Raw genomic sequence first — 17,314 nt, 5'->3', positions numbered from 1 at the left:
ACAACAGAGAGACCTCTTAAATTTACATCAAGCAAACTGGGCAAGCAATATAATTCTCTTCCTGGGAATGTTGCTCATAAGATAGAACAACATTTCTCAGATGAAAGTGCATGGTACAGGGTGGGCAGACAGGGACAAAGAACATGTACTACTATATTGAATCTATGATTAAGGGGACGAGTGTGAGGGTATAAAACAGGGGCGAAGGAGTATTGGTAACAATTTTTACTCCTGGTCATCTTCTGGGAAGGCTTAAGCTGAATCAATGCGACTGGAAAATCCATCAAATTCTGAATCTTGTTGCGTCTCCTACCCTTGCAAGAGTAAAGGAGTTCCAACAGCCATTTCTGTTAGAGACTTACTTCGTGAAAACCATACCCTTTGGCATTATCATTCCACTCTGATTAATCTGTTCTCTCTTGTTCCTGCATTTCTCCGCTCGGGTTCCCCCGGAGAAATTTAGGCCAAACTCCCGCAGGTTCGCTCACACACCACAGCTGTTAGCGCGCTAACAGTACTAGCCTGGAGAAGGAAATGGCAACCCACTCCAGTATTCTTGTCTGGAGTATCCCACGGACAGAGGAGCCTGGTGGGCTACAGTCCATGGGGTCGCAAAGAGTCGGACACGACTGAGCACACAGCAGTACTAGATTAGTCTTCGCGCCGGAGGGACCCACGCCAACCCTGACCGGGCCCCCGGCTCACCGCCCCGCCCACAGGCCCACTCGGGGCGTGGAGCTCCTGCTCGGATCCTTCCGGCTAGCGTGGAGCGCCTAACCTCATCCCTGACCCCGCCTCCGGCTCTGAGCCTCGCCCCAGGCCCGCCCCGGCTGGAAGGCCCGCCCCGGCTGCAAGCCCCGCCCACGATCCGGCCCCGGAGTGGAGCCTGGGGCCCACCCGCTACCGCCAGGCCGTGCTGCCTGGCTCACCGCACCGCTATGGCCGGGGGCCGCGGGGCCCCCGGGCGTGGCCGGGACGAGCCGCCGGAGAGCTACCCGCAACGACAGGACCACGAGCTGCAGGCCCTGGAGGCCATCTATGGCGCCGACTTCCAGGATCTGCGGCCGGACGCGCGCGGACGGGTAGGAACTTGGCTTGTCTGGTCGGGGCTGGCGTGCTGCGGCCCAGCCTCCCTTGGCGCGATCTACCTCGGCTAGGCCCTCCCGGCCTTTCCGGAAGCGAACACCCGACCCCCCACTTCGGATTCTGGAGTCCTTTCATCCCTCGCGACCCATCTGCGCTCACTTTTTGTCCTTGCACCCGCAGCCGCACGGCGGGTCTCCAGAACCCCTGCCTGGGACAAGTTCTCTTACAGCCTTTCCCCTAAATCGGCTCCCGTGTTACCTGGCCTTACTTCTTATTCCCACTGACATTCCATAACATACCTGCCTCCTTACGGCTTTTCTCCTTGGGTTTGATACAACAGTGCATTCATGGGGACCCATTGGAACTTTGGGAACGCTTTGAGGGTTCTTGCACAGATCTTATTGATGTCCTTAATCAGAAGTCTCACCCTCCGGTCTGTGTTCAGAACTGTTAGCCTTGTAATTACCCTGTACACCTCAGGCATCCTCATTCTTTTGTGCGGTGTGGAGGAACTTTCCTCTATGCCTTCCTTCAAGAGTATGGAATATATTCTCAGCTGTAATGAAGAGGGAGTGTGCTGAGTCCAAACCTTTTAAAACGGCATTTGGCTAAAATAGTTTCCTTTTTGTCTGGAAATAAGGTACATTTTAAGCTGCTGATACAGTTTTTCCCTCATCCTTGAAGCATTATCTACCAAACTTGTTATCTATAGTATTTTTTAAAAAGTAGTACCTTTCTTCATCTGCCTTTAAGTCTTGGCATTTTACAACATGTACTTTATCAGCACATGCAGGATTTGCTCAAGATCTAGGATCTTCTGGAACTGTCAGGGCAAAACATTCTCCCTCTCACCCAATATGTTCATTCCTTAACTATTTATTGTTCTAGGTATTCGGAATATAGTCCAGCACAAACCAAACCAAACCCTCATCCTTCAGGGAGCTTACTTTCCTAGTATTTAATTTCAAGAGTTATTTTAAGACTGAAATAGTAGAAATGTTAATATTCCCCTTATACATACTTATAATAAGGTAACTTTCTGGTGATCTGGTAACTCTCAGTTCCCTTGAGAACTAGGAAGTGTAACTAAAATATGTGTCACAAAGTATACACTGGGACTCAATACAAAACTCCTAAGACTTCATTCAGAGACAGTGTATTTAGTTTACACAGCTTAATTATCTGGTCCTAAGACTGCAAGAAAACAGAAAAGAACAGGGAACTGCCTGTGGCGATACCAATAATCTCAATTTATGACTGGTGGCCTTTATAACAAGATAGTATAGTAAATAAAACCAAGACTGTAAGAGGCAGGTAGAAGAATTCAGATAGCTGTACCCTGAGGTACATGGGCAGATATCCTTAACACTTTGCTAGTCCCCATAAGCAGCTAACTGGTAGTCATAAGGATGAATCAGAAGGTAGTCTTTCAACATAGAGAAGAGACTTGTGGTTGCCAAGAGGGAGGGAATGGGGAAGGGATAAACTAGGAGTTTGGGGTTAGTAGATGCAAACTATTACATATAGAATGGATAAACAACAAAATCCTCCTGTATAGCACAAGAAACTCTTTTCAGTATCCTGGGATAAAACACAATGGAAAAGAATATAAAGAGTGTATATATGTGTATAACTGAGTCACTTGGCTGTACAGCAGAAAGTAACACAACATTGTAAATCAACTATACTTGAGTCGGACACGACTGAGCAACTTCACTTTCTTTCCCTCAGTCAAGCGCAGTGAAACGTGTGAATATTCAAGTGTTCACCCTCAATGGGATGTATAAAGACTATTAATAGCCTCATGTCAGTTCAGGCCAAATTTGCTGCCAGTAAGTTTTAGCTCAGGATTATTGACCTGAGTAAACTTTAATTTCTTAAACATCTGAAGTTTTTTAAACTTCTTTTTGGGAGATGTATTATAATGTAGAGTTTGGTTTAGTAGCATATATATATCATTAATAAATAAACATTTTGGGAATACATGCTAAAAATTGTTTTACATACTAAAGTTTGGATACTGCTAGTTTAAAATAGAATTTCCTCTGAAGTTATAAATGTATTGTTAACTTATTTATCTTGGCTAATTTTCTGTCAGCCAAAGGCCTGCTCATTTATAATTTGATAGCTATTACAAACCTCCCTCCTAAAACCTTGCTTCTGTTTCTGGGCCCACCAGTAGCATATAAGTACTTCTTTACCTACATCTTCACCAACATTGTAGATGTCCGACTTTTTCATCTTTGCCAATAAATAGATGAAACATGTTTACTTCTTTAGTTATAAGGTATTAGGACCACCTTTGTCTGTACGCCGTGGTTTTTTTTTCTGTGAACTTTTTGATGTTGTTTATTTTCACACTGTTGTCTATTTTCGCATTCATTTGTCAGGTTTATTTATATCTTGAGGCATACCATTTATATGTCAATTTATGTGTTAAATTAGCATTTTAGGTTATTATATTGAAAATATTTTTCCCTAAAGATTATGTATTTTGATATTTAGGTAATTTATGCAATTTTTTAAAACTTATAGTCAATATAATCAAAATGATTCTTTTTTTCTTTATTGTTGTTACGTGGTCCCTGTGGTTTGTTTTTTCCCTGCTCCAGTGTTACCAAAAATGGATTCTTCAAGGCTTTCTTTTAAATCTTTCATGACTTTTTTAAAAGCTTCCTTCAACTTTTTTTTTTAAGTTCTTACCTCTGAGTATGAATCTTTTCTACTAATGTGAAATGCCACCTTTACATTGCCTAAGAGTAGACTGGCTTCATAAGGATCAGTTCAGTTCAGTCACTCAGTCGTGTCCGACTCTTTGTGACCCAGTGGACTCCAGCATACCAGACTTCCCTGTCCATCACCAACTCCTGGAGCCTACTCAAACTCATGTCCATCACATCGGTGATGCCATCCAACGATCTCATCCTCTGTTGTCCCCTCCTCCTCCCCCCTTCAATCTTTCCCAGCATCAGGGTCTTTTCCAATGAGTTGGTTCTTTGCATCAGTTGGCCACAGTATTGGAGTTTCAGCTTTAGCATTAGTCCTTCCAATGAATATTCAGGACTGATTTCCTTTAGGACTGACTGGTTGGATCTCCTTGCAGTCCAAGGGATTCTCATGAGTCTTCTCCAACACCACAGTTCAAAAGCATCAATTCTTTGGCGCTCAGCCTTCTTTATAGTCCAGCTCTCACATCCGTACATGACTACTGGAAATACCGTATTTTTGACTAGACAGACCTGTGTTGTCTAAGTAATGTCTCTGCTTTTAAATGTGCTGTCTAGTTTGTCATAGTTGTTGTTCTAAGGAGCAAGCGTCTTTTAATTTCAGGGCTGCAATCACCATCTGCAGTGATTTTGGAACCCCAAAAAATAAGTCTCTCACGATTATTCACACCTACATGCCTACTGACTGGTAAACAGCTCTCAATTTTTGTTTGGTTGTTTGCTGGATATGCGCTTCCCTAGTTGCTCAGCTGGTAAAGAATCTGCCTGCAATGCAGGGGACCCCGCTTCCATTCCCAACTGTATTTGGGTGTATTTCTTGACACTCTATCCCAGAAATCTGTTTAGGTTCTGTGACCATATTGCTTTCCTTACTGTAGATTTATAACCAGCTTTGGTATTTAATGTAGTCATCATTGACAGAATATTCCTGACTAATTAAGCTCCGATACTTGGCCACCTCATGCGATGAGTTGACTCACTGGAAAAAACTCTGAAGCTGGGAGGGATTGGGGGGCAGGAGGAGAAGGGGACGACGGAGAATGAGATGGCTGGATGGCATCACCAACTCGATGGAGGTGAGTTTGGGTGAACTCCAGGAGTTGGTGATGGACAGGGAGGCTTGGCGTGCTGTGATTCATGAGGTCGCAAAGAGTCGGACACAGCTGAGCGACTGAACTAAATTTTATTTTGGTTTTTCATTATGAACTTTAGAGTTAATTTGCCTGGTTAAAAAATTATATTGGCATTTTTACTGTAATAATGTTGTTATTGCTGTGCAGTCACTAAGTCCTGGCCAACTCTGTGTGACTCCATAAACTGCAACATGCCAGGCTTCTCTGTCTTTCACTGTTTCCCTGAGTTTGCTCAAACTCATGTCCATTGAGTCAGTAATGTCATCCAACCATCTCATCCTCTGTCGCCCACTTCTCCTCCCGCCTTCATTCTTTTCCAGCATCAAGGTCTTTTCCGGTGTGTCAGTTCTTCTCATCAGGTGGCCAAAGTATTGGAGCTTCAGTTTCAGCATCAGTCCTTTCAATGAATATTCAAGATTGATTTCCTTAAGGGTTGACTGGTTTAATCTCTTTGCGGTTCAAGGGACTCTCAAGAGTCTTCTCCAGCGCCACAGTTAGAAAGCAACAATTTTTAGGTGATCAGCCTTTTTTATTGTCTAGCACTCACATCCATACATGACTGCTGGAAAAACCACAGTTTTGACTAGATGGAACTTTGTTGGCAAAGTGATGTCTCTGCTTTTTAATACACTGTCTAGGTTTGTAGACAGTGTATTCTTCCAAGAAGCTAACATCTTTTAATTTCATGGCTGCAGTCACCATCTGCAGTGATTTTGAAGCCCAAGAAAATGAAATCTGACACTGTTTCCACATTTTCCTCATCTATTTGCCATGAAGAGATAGAACCAAATGGCATGATCTTGGTTTTGTGGATGTTGAGTTTTAAGCCAGATTTTTCAGTCTCCTTTTTCACCTTCATCAAGAGGCTCTGTAGTTCCTCTTCACTTTCTGCCCTTAAAGTGGTGTCATCTGCATATCTGAGGTTGTTGGTATTTCTGCCTCTGCCAGCAGTCTTGATTCCAGCTTGTGCTTCATCCAGCCTGGCATTTTGCATGATGTACTCTGCATATAAGTTAAATAAGCAGGGTAACAGTATACAACCTTGACGTTCTTCTTTCCCAATTTTGAACCAGTCCGTTGTTCCATGTCCAGTTCTAACTATTGCTTTTGTCCTGCAGACAGGTTTCTCAGGGATATTCCCATCTCATTAAGAATATTACAGTTTGTTGTGATTCACACAGTCAAAGGCTTTAGCATAGTCAATGAAGCAGAAGTAGATGTTTATTTGGAATTCTCTTGCTTCTTCTATGTCCAGCATATGTTGGCAATTTGATCTCTGGTTCTTCTGCCTTTTCCAAATCCACTGGTACATCTGGAAGTTCCTGGTTCATGTACTGCTGAAGCCTAGCTTGAAGAATTTTGACCATGATCTTGCTGGGGTGTGAAATGAGTGCAGTTGTACGGTAATTTCAACATTCTTTGGCACTCCCTTTCTTTGGGATTGGAATGAAAACTGACCTTTTCCAGACCTGTGACCACTACTGAATTTTCCAGGTTTGCTGGCATAATGAGTGCAGCACTTTAACAGCATCATCTTTTAGGATTTGAAATAGCTCAGCTGTAATTCTATCACTTCCACTAGCTTTGTTTGTAGTAATGCTTCCTAAGGCCCACTTGACTTCACACTCCAGCATGTCTGGCTCTCGGTGAGTTAACACACCATCATGGTTATCTGGGTCATTAAGACCTTTTTTGTACAGTTCTGTGTATTCTTGCCACCTTTTCTTAATCTCTTCTGCTCGTTCTTGCCTATCTTTGCGTTAAATGTTCCCTTGGTATCTCCAATTTTCTCAGAGATCTCTAGTGTTTCCCATTCTATTGTTTTCCTCTATTTCTTAGCATTAGTCAGTTAAGAAGGCTTTCTTATCTCTCTGTCCTTGCTGTTCTCTGGATCTCTGCTTCAGTTGGGCATATCTTTCCCTTTCTCCTTTGCCTTTTAGTTCTCTTCTTTTCTCAGCAATTTGTAAGGCCTTCGTAGACAACCACTTTGCCTTTTTGCATTTATCTTGGGGATGGTTTTGGTCATCATCTCCTATACAACTTTACAAACCTCTGTCCATAGTTCTTCAGGCACCAGATCTAGTCCCTTGAATCTATTTGTCACCTCCACTTACATTACTTGTATTTAATTTGGGGAGAACTCAGATTTGAATATTTTAATGTTTGTTTAAAATGGAGTCATAGTTATTAAACTTTAAGGAATCTAGCAGTTTGTTGTTTTTTTGTTCTTGGCCATTTGACAAATAGGCAAATGCTTGAGAACAGAAGATGAATGAATGAGCTTGGTGATTTTTATAAGGTCGGTTACAGAAAGTAACTGAGAGCTTTTACTATCATTATTATTTTGTTTTTGGCATCTTTACAGACTTAAAACTAAAGACTTGCCCAGGTTATCTAGCTTTCACATATTACTTTATTTCTATATTTGTTGTTTTTTTACACAGACTAATTTCTTTCCCACATTACGGGATATGAGAACAGAAGCAAATAATAAACATGGGGCCATGCTGAACCAAGTCTTGTCATCAAAATTTAAGGGGGATTTGACTAGCAGAGTCTAGATAACAATTCTAGACCAAACACCTGAAAGTGGTTTGAATTGTGTAGCTTCTTTTATATGCTGTGGATAAAAATACGTAACATAAAATATACTAACTTAATTTTTAAGTGTATAGTTCAGTGTATTTACGTGGTTAATTGAAAATTGTGTTAGTTTTTCTTTTTTTAAGTATAGTTGATTTATAATGTTGTGCCAGCCTCTGCTGTGTACGAGTGACTCAGTTTTACACCGTAGATACATTCTTTTTTCAATATTCTTTTCCATTATGGTTTATCCTAGGAAATTGGATATAGTTCATTGTGCTAGACAGTAGGACCTTGTTGTTTATGTAATAGTTTGCGTCTACTAGGAGATCAATCCTGGATGTTCATTGGAGGGACTGATGCTGAAGCTGAAACTGCAATACTTTGGCCACCTCATGCGACGAGTTGACTCACTGGAAAAGACTCTGATGCTGGGAAAGGTTGGGGGCGGGAGGAGAAGGGGACGACGGAGAATGAGATGGCTGGATGGCATCACTGACTCTGTGGACATGAGTTTGAGTGTACTCCGGGAGTTGGTGATGGACAGGGAGGCCTGGCGTGCTGTGATTCATGGGGTCGCGGAGAGTCGGACACGACTGAGCGACTGAACTGAACTGAACTGAACTGAACCCCAAATTCCCAGCCCATCCTTTTCCCTCTTGTGTTAGTATTTTTAATTAATTTCCCAAACCTTGTCCTCACTCTGCTGCTCATCTTGTAAACCAATTAATTTTAATCACAGGCTGTCATTAACCCTCATGCCTTGGAACCAGAAGTTGTGCTCCTATGTGGAATAGCCAATAAAATTCTTTTTAATAGTCTTGTGGCTCAGCAGGTAAAGAATCTACCAGCAATGCAGAAGACCCAGAAGACGAGGGTTTGATCCCTGGGTCAGGAAGATACCCTAGAGGAAGAAATGGCAACCCACTCCAGTATTGCTTAGAAAATCCCATGGACAGAGGAGCCTGGTGAGCTATAGTCCATAGGGTCGCCAAGAGTCGGACACGACTGAGCACACACACATCCTTCATTTCGGTACTTTTAGCAGAAATAGACACATGCTTATACCCGTTTATTTTGGGGTGAGTGTGAGGAGGTACCCACGAAAAGCATATTGAGACTGAGAAACAGGGGCTTCTGCTGGCACTGGCTGGGCACCTCTCCAGGTGGTATGCACTGTGCTGAAAAGAGGGTCCTCCAGGTCAGTTTTGTTAGTCCTGTGGATGTAGTAATGTACTTGGGTTTATTTCTTGAAGAGCTAATGTCTTTTTTTTTAACTCTGGTGTGAATTAGTCTAGAGTATTACCTTTCATATTTTAGGACTTAGTTTGTATTACTCATTAACATTTTATACCTTGAGAATTTTTTTGACTGTTTTGTAGTATTAAAGGGCTTCCCACGTGGCCCAGTGGTGAAGAATCTGCCTGCCAGTGCAGGAGATGTGTGTTTGATCCCTGGGTCAAGAACTCTTGGAGAAAGAAATGGTACCCACTCAAGTATTCTTGCCTGGAAAATTCCATCAACAGAAGAGCCTGGTGGACTATAGTACCAGGAGTTGCAAAGAGTCAGACATAGCTGAGCAACTGAGTACCTGTATAGTATTATACTTCAGACGAGTATCCAACTTCATGATCTCATTGAAAAGCGTTTTACTCATATTTCATTATAGTGTGGCCTTCTTTCCATGACTACTTCGTGTCACTTATATTTTCAGTCTTCAAATCTTTTTCCTCATGTAGAATTTTGTATATTTTGTAGCAATATGTTCTGCATTGCTTTCCTCTCATTACATGCTCTCAAAAAATTTTGTTTACCCCTTACTATGTATTTTTCTGTCTACAAATATTTTTTCCAGCAATTCATTATTTCCTTGTGCAGATTAAATCAAAGATTTTATCAACATTAAATTCTAATGACAGTTTATCTTCTAAAGGCATGGAAGATGCCCTACCCAGTCTTAATCTTTAATATATCTTGGTTGTTGAACTTTTTAATGAAATCTTGTTCAATTCCAGGAATCCTTGAATGTCCTAATATGAGCTAATGCTTGGTATCCTAGACATGTTTTGCATAAGAGCCTCTTTACATGTAGGGGAGCCTCTCGGTTTGCTTGAGAAAAGCCTGATGAATTTTCTATTCTTACCTCTGAAAGCACTGTTCCCTGACTGTCATTTTTTTTCTTTTCCCCAGTGAGCCTATGCTGGTTAAAATTAAGTTTAGCTACATATGACAGAAAACTTTAAACAACAAAGTCTGTTTTTTTATATGTAAAAGTCTGGAGCTGAGGGCTTTTTCTGAATTACTGTTCTACCAACCTTACTGCCCCCTACATGGTCTGAAATGACTGTCTGGCCTCCAGTCATCACGTCTGCATTCCAGCCAGCTGGAAGGAGAAAGAGATGAAAAAGCTTCATCCCTTTCTTTTAATAAAGGTCAATTCCTGGAAATTGCATCTTAGAGTTCCTTCATATTCAGTTGAGTTCAGTCACTCAGTCGTATCCGACTCTTTGTGACCCCATGGACTGCAGCACGTCACACCTCCCTGTCCATCACCAACTCCTGGAGTCCACCCAAACTCATGTCCATTGAGTCGGTGATGCCATCCAACCATCTCATCCTCTATCGTCCCCTTCTTCTCCCACATTCAGTCTTTCCCAGCGTCAGGGTCTTTTCAAATGAGTCTTTCATATTACTGGCTTTAAATTAATCCAGTAGCTACACTGAGCTGCAGACAAGTTGTGACATGTATTCAGCTAAAAAAATTGAGGATTCTATTACAAAGAAATAAAAGGTGAGTGGATACTGGGGAAACAGTACTCCACAGTCTGTACTTCATGAAGAGAAATATCATTCTGGCCCAGTCAAGCTGTCAGCCAAGGACGAAAGCTTTAGAAGTAGCTAGTCCCCTGGTAGCTTCAATGTCCTGCTCTTTGGGTTGATCTCACTTGGTACTCAGAACTGGACAAGTTGTTAGATTTTTGTCCAACATATGTCGTTCATCAGCATCCATGGGTCTGTTCCTTCATCCAAACCACCATAACTGGACTCATGCATTTCCTGAAACTGAAACCTTTATGCATCCAGGAGTGTCTTCACTTTGTATCCAAACTCTTTCCTCTTTTCTCAGAGTTTGCTTTGGCATTATCTGGGCTCACCACTGTTATCACCGTTGTCCTGCTAGTGTTGCTCTGCGATGGAAGTAACTGGAACACTAGACCTGCATTTGTCCTAAGGCTGGGTCAGCCCAGGAATGTTTGCAGGATCCTAACCACTTTTTTAGGCCATTGTTTTCTATACTGATGTTCTGCCTGGTGGTCCCCTTGTGACTGAGAGAGACCTCCTTCCCTGATTCTTGCCAGAAGTCTTTACCTTGATTCTTTGTTCCTTCTTAAGCATCACCTTAAGCATCCCCTCTAGTAAAGAATGGTATGGGCTTCCCTGATAGCTCAGTTGGTAAAGAATCTGCCTGCAGTGCAGGAGACCCTGGTTCGATTCCTGGATCGGGAAGACCCACTAGAAAGGGATAGGCTACCCACTCCAGTATTCTTGGGCTTCCCTTGTGGCTCAGCTGGTAAAGAATCCACCTGCAATGTGGGAGACCTGGGTTGGGAAGATCCCCTGGAGAAGGGAAAGGCCACCCACTCTAGTATTCTGGCCTGGAGAATTCTGTAGACTGTATAGTCCATGGAATCACAAAGAGTCAGACACGACTGAGAGACTTTCACTTCTTAAAGAATATCTTCAAAATGTGTAATCTCCCAAAGGCCTCTCTTTTCTGAAGCTGGCTTCTGCTGTAGTGACTCCAGACATGAAATGTGGGCTTCCCTGTACCGTTTCCTGAGAAGGTCAGTTACATTCAGATACACACAGCACTTCCTGCATAAAGAGAAAAGGGAATGCTAAACCAAATTTGTTATCGTATATGTGCAGAGATAACCCCCTTCATGTGGCATATGTTGTCTATTTGTTACAAGTTTATCTCTATACCGAGCCCAGGAAAGTTCATCCCTTGGTTTGTATCCGTAGTTTCTACTTACACAACTTGCTTATATATTAGTAGTTAGGTGACTCTTCTCCTTTCATTTATAGAAGACTACTGCAGTGTTGTTGCTTCAAAACAGAAAATCTGCTATTGCTCCTAGATACTGTGCTTGTGTTTTAACACCTTGTCTTTCACCTCTTTTCCTTGGGACTGCAGGGTCTTGGATATTTTACTTTAAGAAGATTATCTAATATGGCATTTTCCTTTTTTTTTATTTATTAGAGTATAGTTGATTAGCAATGTTGTGTTAATTTCTGCCTTAAAACAAAGTGACTCAGTTACAGATATGTGTATATGTGTGTATATATATATTCTTACTTTCATGTTTATTTTGACTCTTTAAGCTATGTGGGTCATTATGTATTTACAGCAGCATCCCCATCTGCATTCTAAAATATAGTTTTCGTTGGTCTTCAGCCAAATTAGAAAATGAAAGGCAGAATAATGTATATGTGAAGACAAAGTAATATAAGCTAAATTGACTACACTTTATTCTGTTTTTGTACTTTTCTCCTACTTCTGGTACTGAAATATTCTCTATTTTCTAAAGTGATATCTACAGCAGAGAGGGAGCAAAAAAGTATTTTCTTGACAAAAGTGTAAGTTGGCGACTGTAGTGTCTCTCTAAAATTTGTGGCCTATGAGATGAGAAATTTCCAAAGATTCGACCTGGTGGAGAAAACATTGGTAAAATTTTGAGTCTGTCTAATTAGCCTTTCTCTTTAGTTTTTCCATCTCTAAAATGGAGATATATACCTTTTTCTACTTCATTGGATTGATGTTGGGAACTGAATAATAAGAACACAGGCAAAGACTGGTTGATAGGATTTACTTCAGAATGATCCAGCGTGGCACGTGGGGATAGGGCACATATAGATTCACAAGATTGGCTGTAAATGGGTCATTATTGAAACTGGCCGGTAAGTACATGGAGTTCATTATATCATTATTAGCTTTGTTTGAAAATTTTCATACTGAAAAGCTTTTCCAGAAGTGTGGCTGTTTAGGAGACTGGTCAAGGTAATAGTTTGTCCTTTTCTTCTTAGCAAGTGAGAATTGGTATTTTTTCTGCTTTCAGCTAATAAATGCTTGCCCCGTTAAATTCTGTGTGATATGATCTGTATCTGCTTTACAGCAGACAACAGCCAGCGTGTCTTGATTGAAGAGGAAACAGGAAACAGAATCTAACAGGTTCAGTTTCATTCTCACTCCTGTGAGGATCCTCAGAGGAAAGCCTCTTCTACCTGCTTTCCCCGCCCCCTCACATCTTCCTGTCATTCATGAAGGAAAGCCCCTCCTGCAATCAGTCTAGCCTGTTTCTGTTCTGCCTGGGATCCATCAACTTCGGATCCTAATTTGGTGTCCTTCCCGCTCTTCTATAATATTTCCATCAACATCCTCACACTCTGTAGTATCTCCCGTCTTTAAAACAGAACAAAATAAATCATCCCTTGATTTCACCCCCCACCCCTAGTCTGTGGCCCCACTCTCTGTCTCCTTTAATTTAACCCAAACCCATGCCTCCTTGAAAGAGTTGTCATAGACTTGCTGTGGCCTCATCCTCACCCAGCGTCCACCCCTCTCATACTGGGGTCTGCTCTTGGCAAGGCCACCTGCAGCCCTCGTGTTTCCTCTCAGTGGATGGCCTCTTTGCTCATCCTACTCTGCATCACGGAGCTAGAGATCTGCAAGACACTAGCCTTCTGGTTTCCTCTCTCAGGGCCCAGTCTCTCTGTCAGCTTTATCTCAAATCCACCTTCTTCTCTGTCCTTTGCACCAACGCAGACTGAATTTTTACAGTAGCTTTTTAAAAAGAAATCAAGAATTATTGTAAATGAAAACCTAGCTTATGTATTTTATATACACAGCTGATTGTATACTTCAGAGTGCCACATGTAAGGTTCATGTTCTGTCAGAATTTAGTGTTCCTCAATACTTTGTCACCCTTGAAAGAAATTTTATGCTTTCTCTTTTCTGATAATGCCACATTTCTCTTTTTGCCCTGGCTGCCTGGACATTCCAAGGCAAAGGCAGGCTTCAGCTCCTTTCAACTCCTTACTCTAGCAATCCAGCAACTCAGGATTGGCTTAGAGGGCTGATGGGAAAGACACAGGTTTGGGTGTCTTAGTTGGATTTGAAGTCCAGCCTTGCTGGACACATAAAGCATTGTGTGTTTATGGGGAAGAAACTTTGAGCCTGAACCGCCTTGTCTATAAAGTGGAGATGACACCTACCTCACAGAGTTTGTAGGTTTATATTTATAAATTATATAAACTGCCTCAAATCCTTTTTGGGAAGAGCATATATAAATAAAGGATAATGGAATATTTAGTTATTTGGGGAAAAACAGTTTGTTGAAAGCATACACAGTTTTGGAAGAGCTATCAGATTTCTCCTTGTCAAGATTTTCACGTGTTGTCTCAGTATTTGAAGTAGCCCCTGTTCAGGAGGCCTTCTCTGACCCACCTGTCTGAATACCTTCTCCTCTTCCACCGCTCTGTTCCATGACTCAGCTTTGCTTTCTTTACAACACTGGTCACTATTTGAAAATATTTATATGTCCTCTATTTTGTGTCAGCTAGTTGGCTTCCTGTCTATCGAGATTTGCCCCTGCACCCTCAGTCTCTAGGGCAGCACCCGCTTACTTGAATAAATGGAGGCTGCGTGGGACATTTCAGAAAACTGAAAAGGAAAATGTACTCTCTCTGGTACAAGTTTTGATTTTAAACCATGCTTTAGGAAAATGTGACCAAAGCACCTGTATAAAATAAAACTGCATGTAATATTTTAAAAGTAGAACTTTTGAAAAATGTGACCAAAGCACCTGTATAAAATAAAACTGCATGTAATATTTTAAAAGTAGAACTTTTGAGCTGAAATAATTATTATCTTAATCGTGAATGACTGGCTCTCTAAGGAAAAAAAAAATTTTCTTTTTCTCTTTTAGGTCAAAGAGCCTCCTGAAATCAATTTAGTTCTGTACCCTCAAGGCCTGACTGGTGAAGAAGTGTACGTAAAAGTGGATTTGAGAGTGAAATGCCCACCCACCTATCCAGATGTGTGAGTTCATTTATAAACTGTGTATTAGTCTATCAGTCATGTCCAACTTTTGCAACCCCGTGGACTGTAGCCCACCAGGCTCTTCTGTCCATGGAATTCCCGAGGCAAGAATACTGGAGTGGGTTGCCATTCCCTTCTCTAGGGGATCTGCCCAAACCAGGGATCAAACCCAGGTCTCCTGCATTGCCGGCAGATTCTTTACCGACTGAGTCACCAGGGAAGTCTGTTTATAAATAGCTTTGATGTGATTTCAGTTCTCTGTTTTGAAAACAAAGGAACAGGTTAAAGTTAATAGTATTTTTTCCTTCTGTCCCCTATTCCATTTAAAATTTTATTTCCTATCACCTGCAGTTCACCAGACCTACATCAGCAATAGATGTTTTCATGAAGCCTGTCTCCTGTTAGGTTGGCTTCTAGTTAATAGTCTCTATGGGTGGTACTGTTTGCTCCATGACTAATGTTTGCTTCTTCTGTTGTGTTAACTTTTGTTTGTTTAATTTTTCACAAACTAGGAAGAGGAATCCTTTAGGGGAAAAAAGATAAAGTTGCAGTGACTATAAAAGCCTTGTGTACTTAGTTTTAAAGTACAGTTTACATTAGGACTTAGAGTAGCCTTCCGAGCCTCGTGGGACCTTGACTTCCAAGTAGAAGAGGATTTAGTCGCCCTCTTTCAGGGTCGGGAAGATGCCAGGTTGTGTAACATTGCTGGCCTCTACCCATTAAATGCCTAAAGAGTTTTCCAGTCAGTGAGACAGCCAAAAAGCCTCGTGTATTTCTAAACTCCCCCTGAAGGTAATACCCCCTCGGGTTCAGATCCAGTAGTAAAACGAAAGCAGTAGCTGTCAAGGCTCAAGTATTCTTCATTTCAGGTACCATGCATATTCCATGTAATCTTTTCCCAGACATTCCATGCAGAAAAGCAGATTTGGCCTGGATGATGTTTTTTTAATTGAACTTGTTGTGCAGGAAGCCAGTGAAGGAAAGTGACAAGTAAAAGGATGTACTGCCTTACCCAGTGGGTGGTAAATTTGTTACCTTAAGAGGTGATGGAGTTTATGAAAATACAGGTAGGTCAAGATGAGCTCCCTGAAGTTAGTAACCCAATTTTAGCCCAACCTCTGTGCCTGGAGTAGAATATAGTAGACATTCAGAAAGTTAATTTATGTATTAATTGAAAGGTAATTGATTTTATGAAAGAAAAATAAGACAGTGCCTCTCTGGGTCTTATTTTTCCTGACATCAAAAGGTGGTGTCTTTTCTGACACCAACTGGGTGTCTGAACAATTCAGTTCAGTTATGACATTAACTGTCCATAGTTCTTGATAGCTGAGTTGGGGGCTTAGTCCCATGACAAGACGTGGATGCCAGTGGCAAGTCCCAGTACTTCTGATCAACTGGCTATAAATTTGCACGTTCCTGTGACCCCACCCCCCGCCTGCCCCAGGTTTGATAATTTGCTAGAACAGTTTACAGAACTCAGGAGGGCACTTCACTTACTGTTACTGGTTTGTTATCAAAGATACAACTCAGGACTGGCCAGATGAAAGAGATACTTAGGCAAGAAATATGTAGAGGGGCACAGAGCTTCTTTGCCTTCTTGACAATGACTGATGTCACCTTGGAGGGGGGACATAATTACCCCTGGTTGAGAACCACTATGTTAGAGAACTCATCAGGTAAATCTTGATATGTCCACTTGATAAAAATATCATTTAAGAAATAGCATGCAAGTGTTTACAAAAGTTAAAAAGTAAACATTGTAATATCAGCCACATAAACTTATGAATTATGTACCAAGGGCGTGAGGAGAACATTGGAAGTTTTACAGTGTTTAATTAGTGTTGCAGACGAATTTTTCGCTATTCTGTTAATATTGCTATATAATGACTGCTTGATTTTTTAAAAAAAATTATGTAAGTCTTTACTTGGGGAAACATTCCTATCTTTTGAAATAATATCATGCAGGAAAACTTTCCTTTTCAGCAAAATAGTCCTTTATACCACTGTGAGAAAGAGAATCCTGGATTAAATGGACCTTACGAAGACTTTCTCTAAGATTTCCATCTATCCAGGTAGATGATGACTGTAGTAGTCTGTCATAATGAAGCACTGAGAGAATGCATAGATAAGTGAATAGTAAAGGCTTCACCAAGGTAAAATGCCATGAGTTACTCAGAAATGCTTGGTGGGAAGTGATGGATCATTTTCTCATCTGTAAAATTAAATAAAGCCTACTTAATCTCAAGAGTTGTTATTGGATGTGTTGTGGTTGGAAATAAGAGGAACCCCAAGGGAGGGCTGATGGTATTTTCCTTGGGTAGAAGGTGTTGACCGTTAGTTGTGCCCTACAGAGATGAAGAAGAGCATGTGGTAGGCATCCTTGGAATAGCAGAGTTTGCAGAGTGTGCATGACATGAGTGAGTGAGCTCATTTATAGCAGAATGAGTTCCTGGGACACAGCCTGTTGTAGGAGTACTAGATAGAACACTGTGCCTCCATCTCACACATAGTTATTCTTATCCTGCTTTATGCTAGGAGCAGACAGATGATCACAGGGTGCTTAGACCCTTGTGGGTGAGCTGTCAGAGTTCGCTGATGTTAGGGGGCAAGCCAGGATTGAGCATTACCATAAAAGGGAGTGCATGGTGAAGTTACTAGGCTAGAATCACACACAGAGCTGGAGT

At 41.5% G+C, this 17,314-nt stretch overlaps 1 protein-coding gene across 5 annotated transcripts in view; it reads left to right on the top strand.

The window, feature by feature from the left end:
* The first annotated feature begins 854 nt into the window (after window positions 1–854).
* The window catches only part of EIF2AK4 (eukaryotic translation initiation factor 2 alpha kinase 4), a 110,537-nt gene continuing 94,077 nt past the window's right edge, over window positions 855–17,314 (top strand). The window contains exons 1-3 of one of the 5 annotated variants that reach the window (XM_055436987.2): window positions 14,518–14,630; window positions 15,597–15,697; window positions 16,614–16,702. Coding sequence is in view for 1 of the 5 variants with exons in the window: in XM_055436986.2 (XP_055292961.2) it covers window positions 939–1,082; window positions 14,518–14,630 (257 nt within the window). In the remaining 4 variants the exon portion in view is untranslated. Of the gene's footprint in view, window positions 1,083–14,517; window positions 14,631–15,596; window positions 15,698–16,613; window positions 16,703–17,314 lie in introns of those variants that run through there. The other 4 variants (XR_016038235.1, XM_055436986.2, XM_055436990.2 and 1 more) reach the window with 4 other exon arrangements.

The sequence above is a fragment of the Moschus berezovskii genome, chromosome 9 (assembly GCF_049115385.1).
Source record: "Moschus berezovskii isolate FMDL1 chromosome 9, NW_MosBer_1.0, whole genome shotgun sequence".
In the NCBI taxonomy this organism is placed as follows: domain Eukaryota; kingdom Metazoa; phylum Chordata; class Mammalia; order Artiodactyla; family Moschidae; genus Moschus; species Moschus berezovskii.
This window is presented reverse-complemented; position numbering and strand designations above follow the sequence as displayed.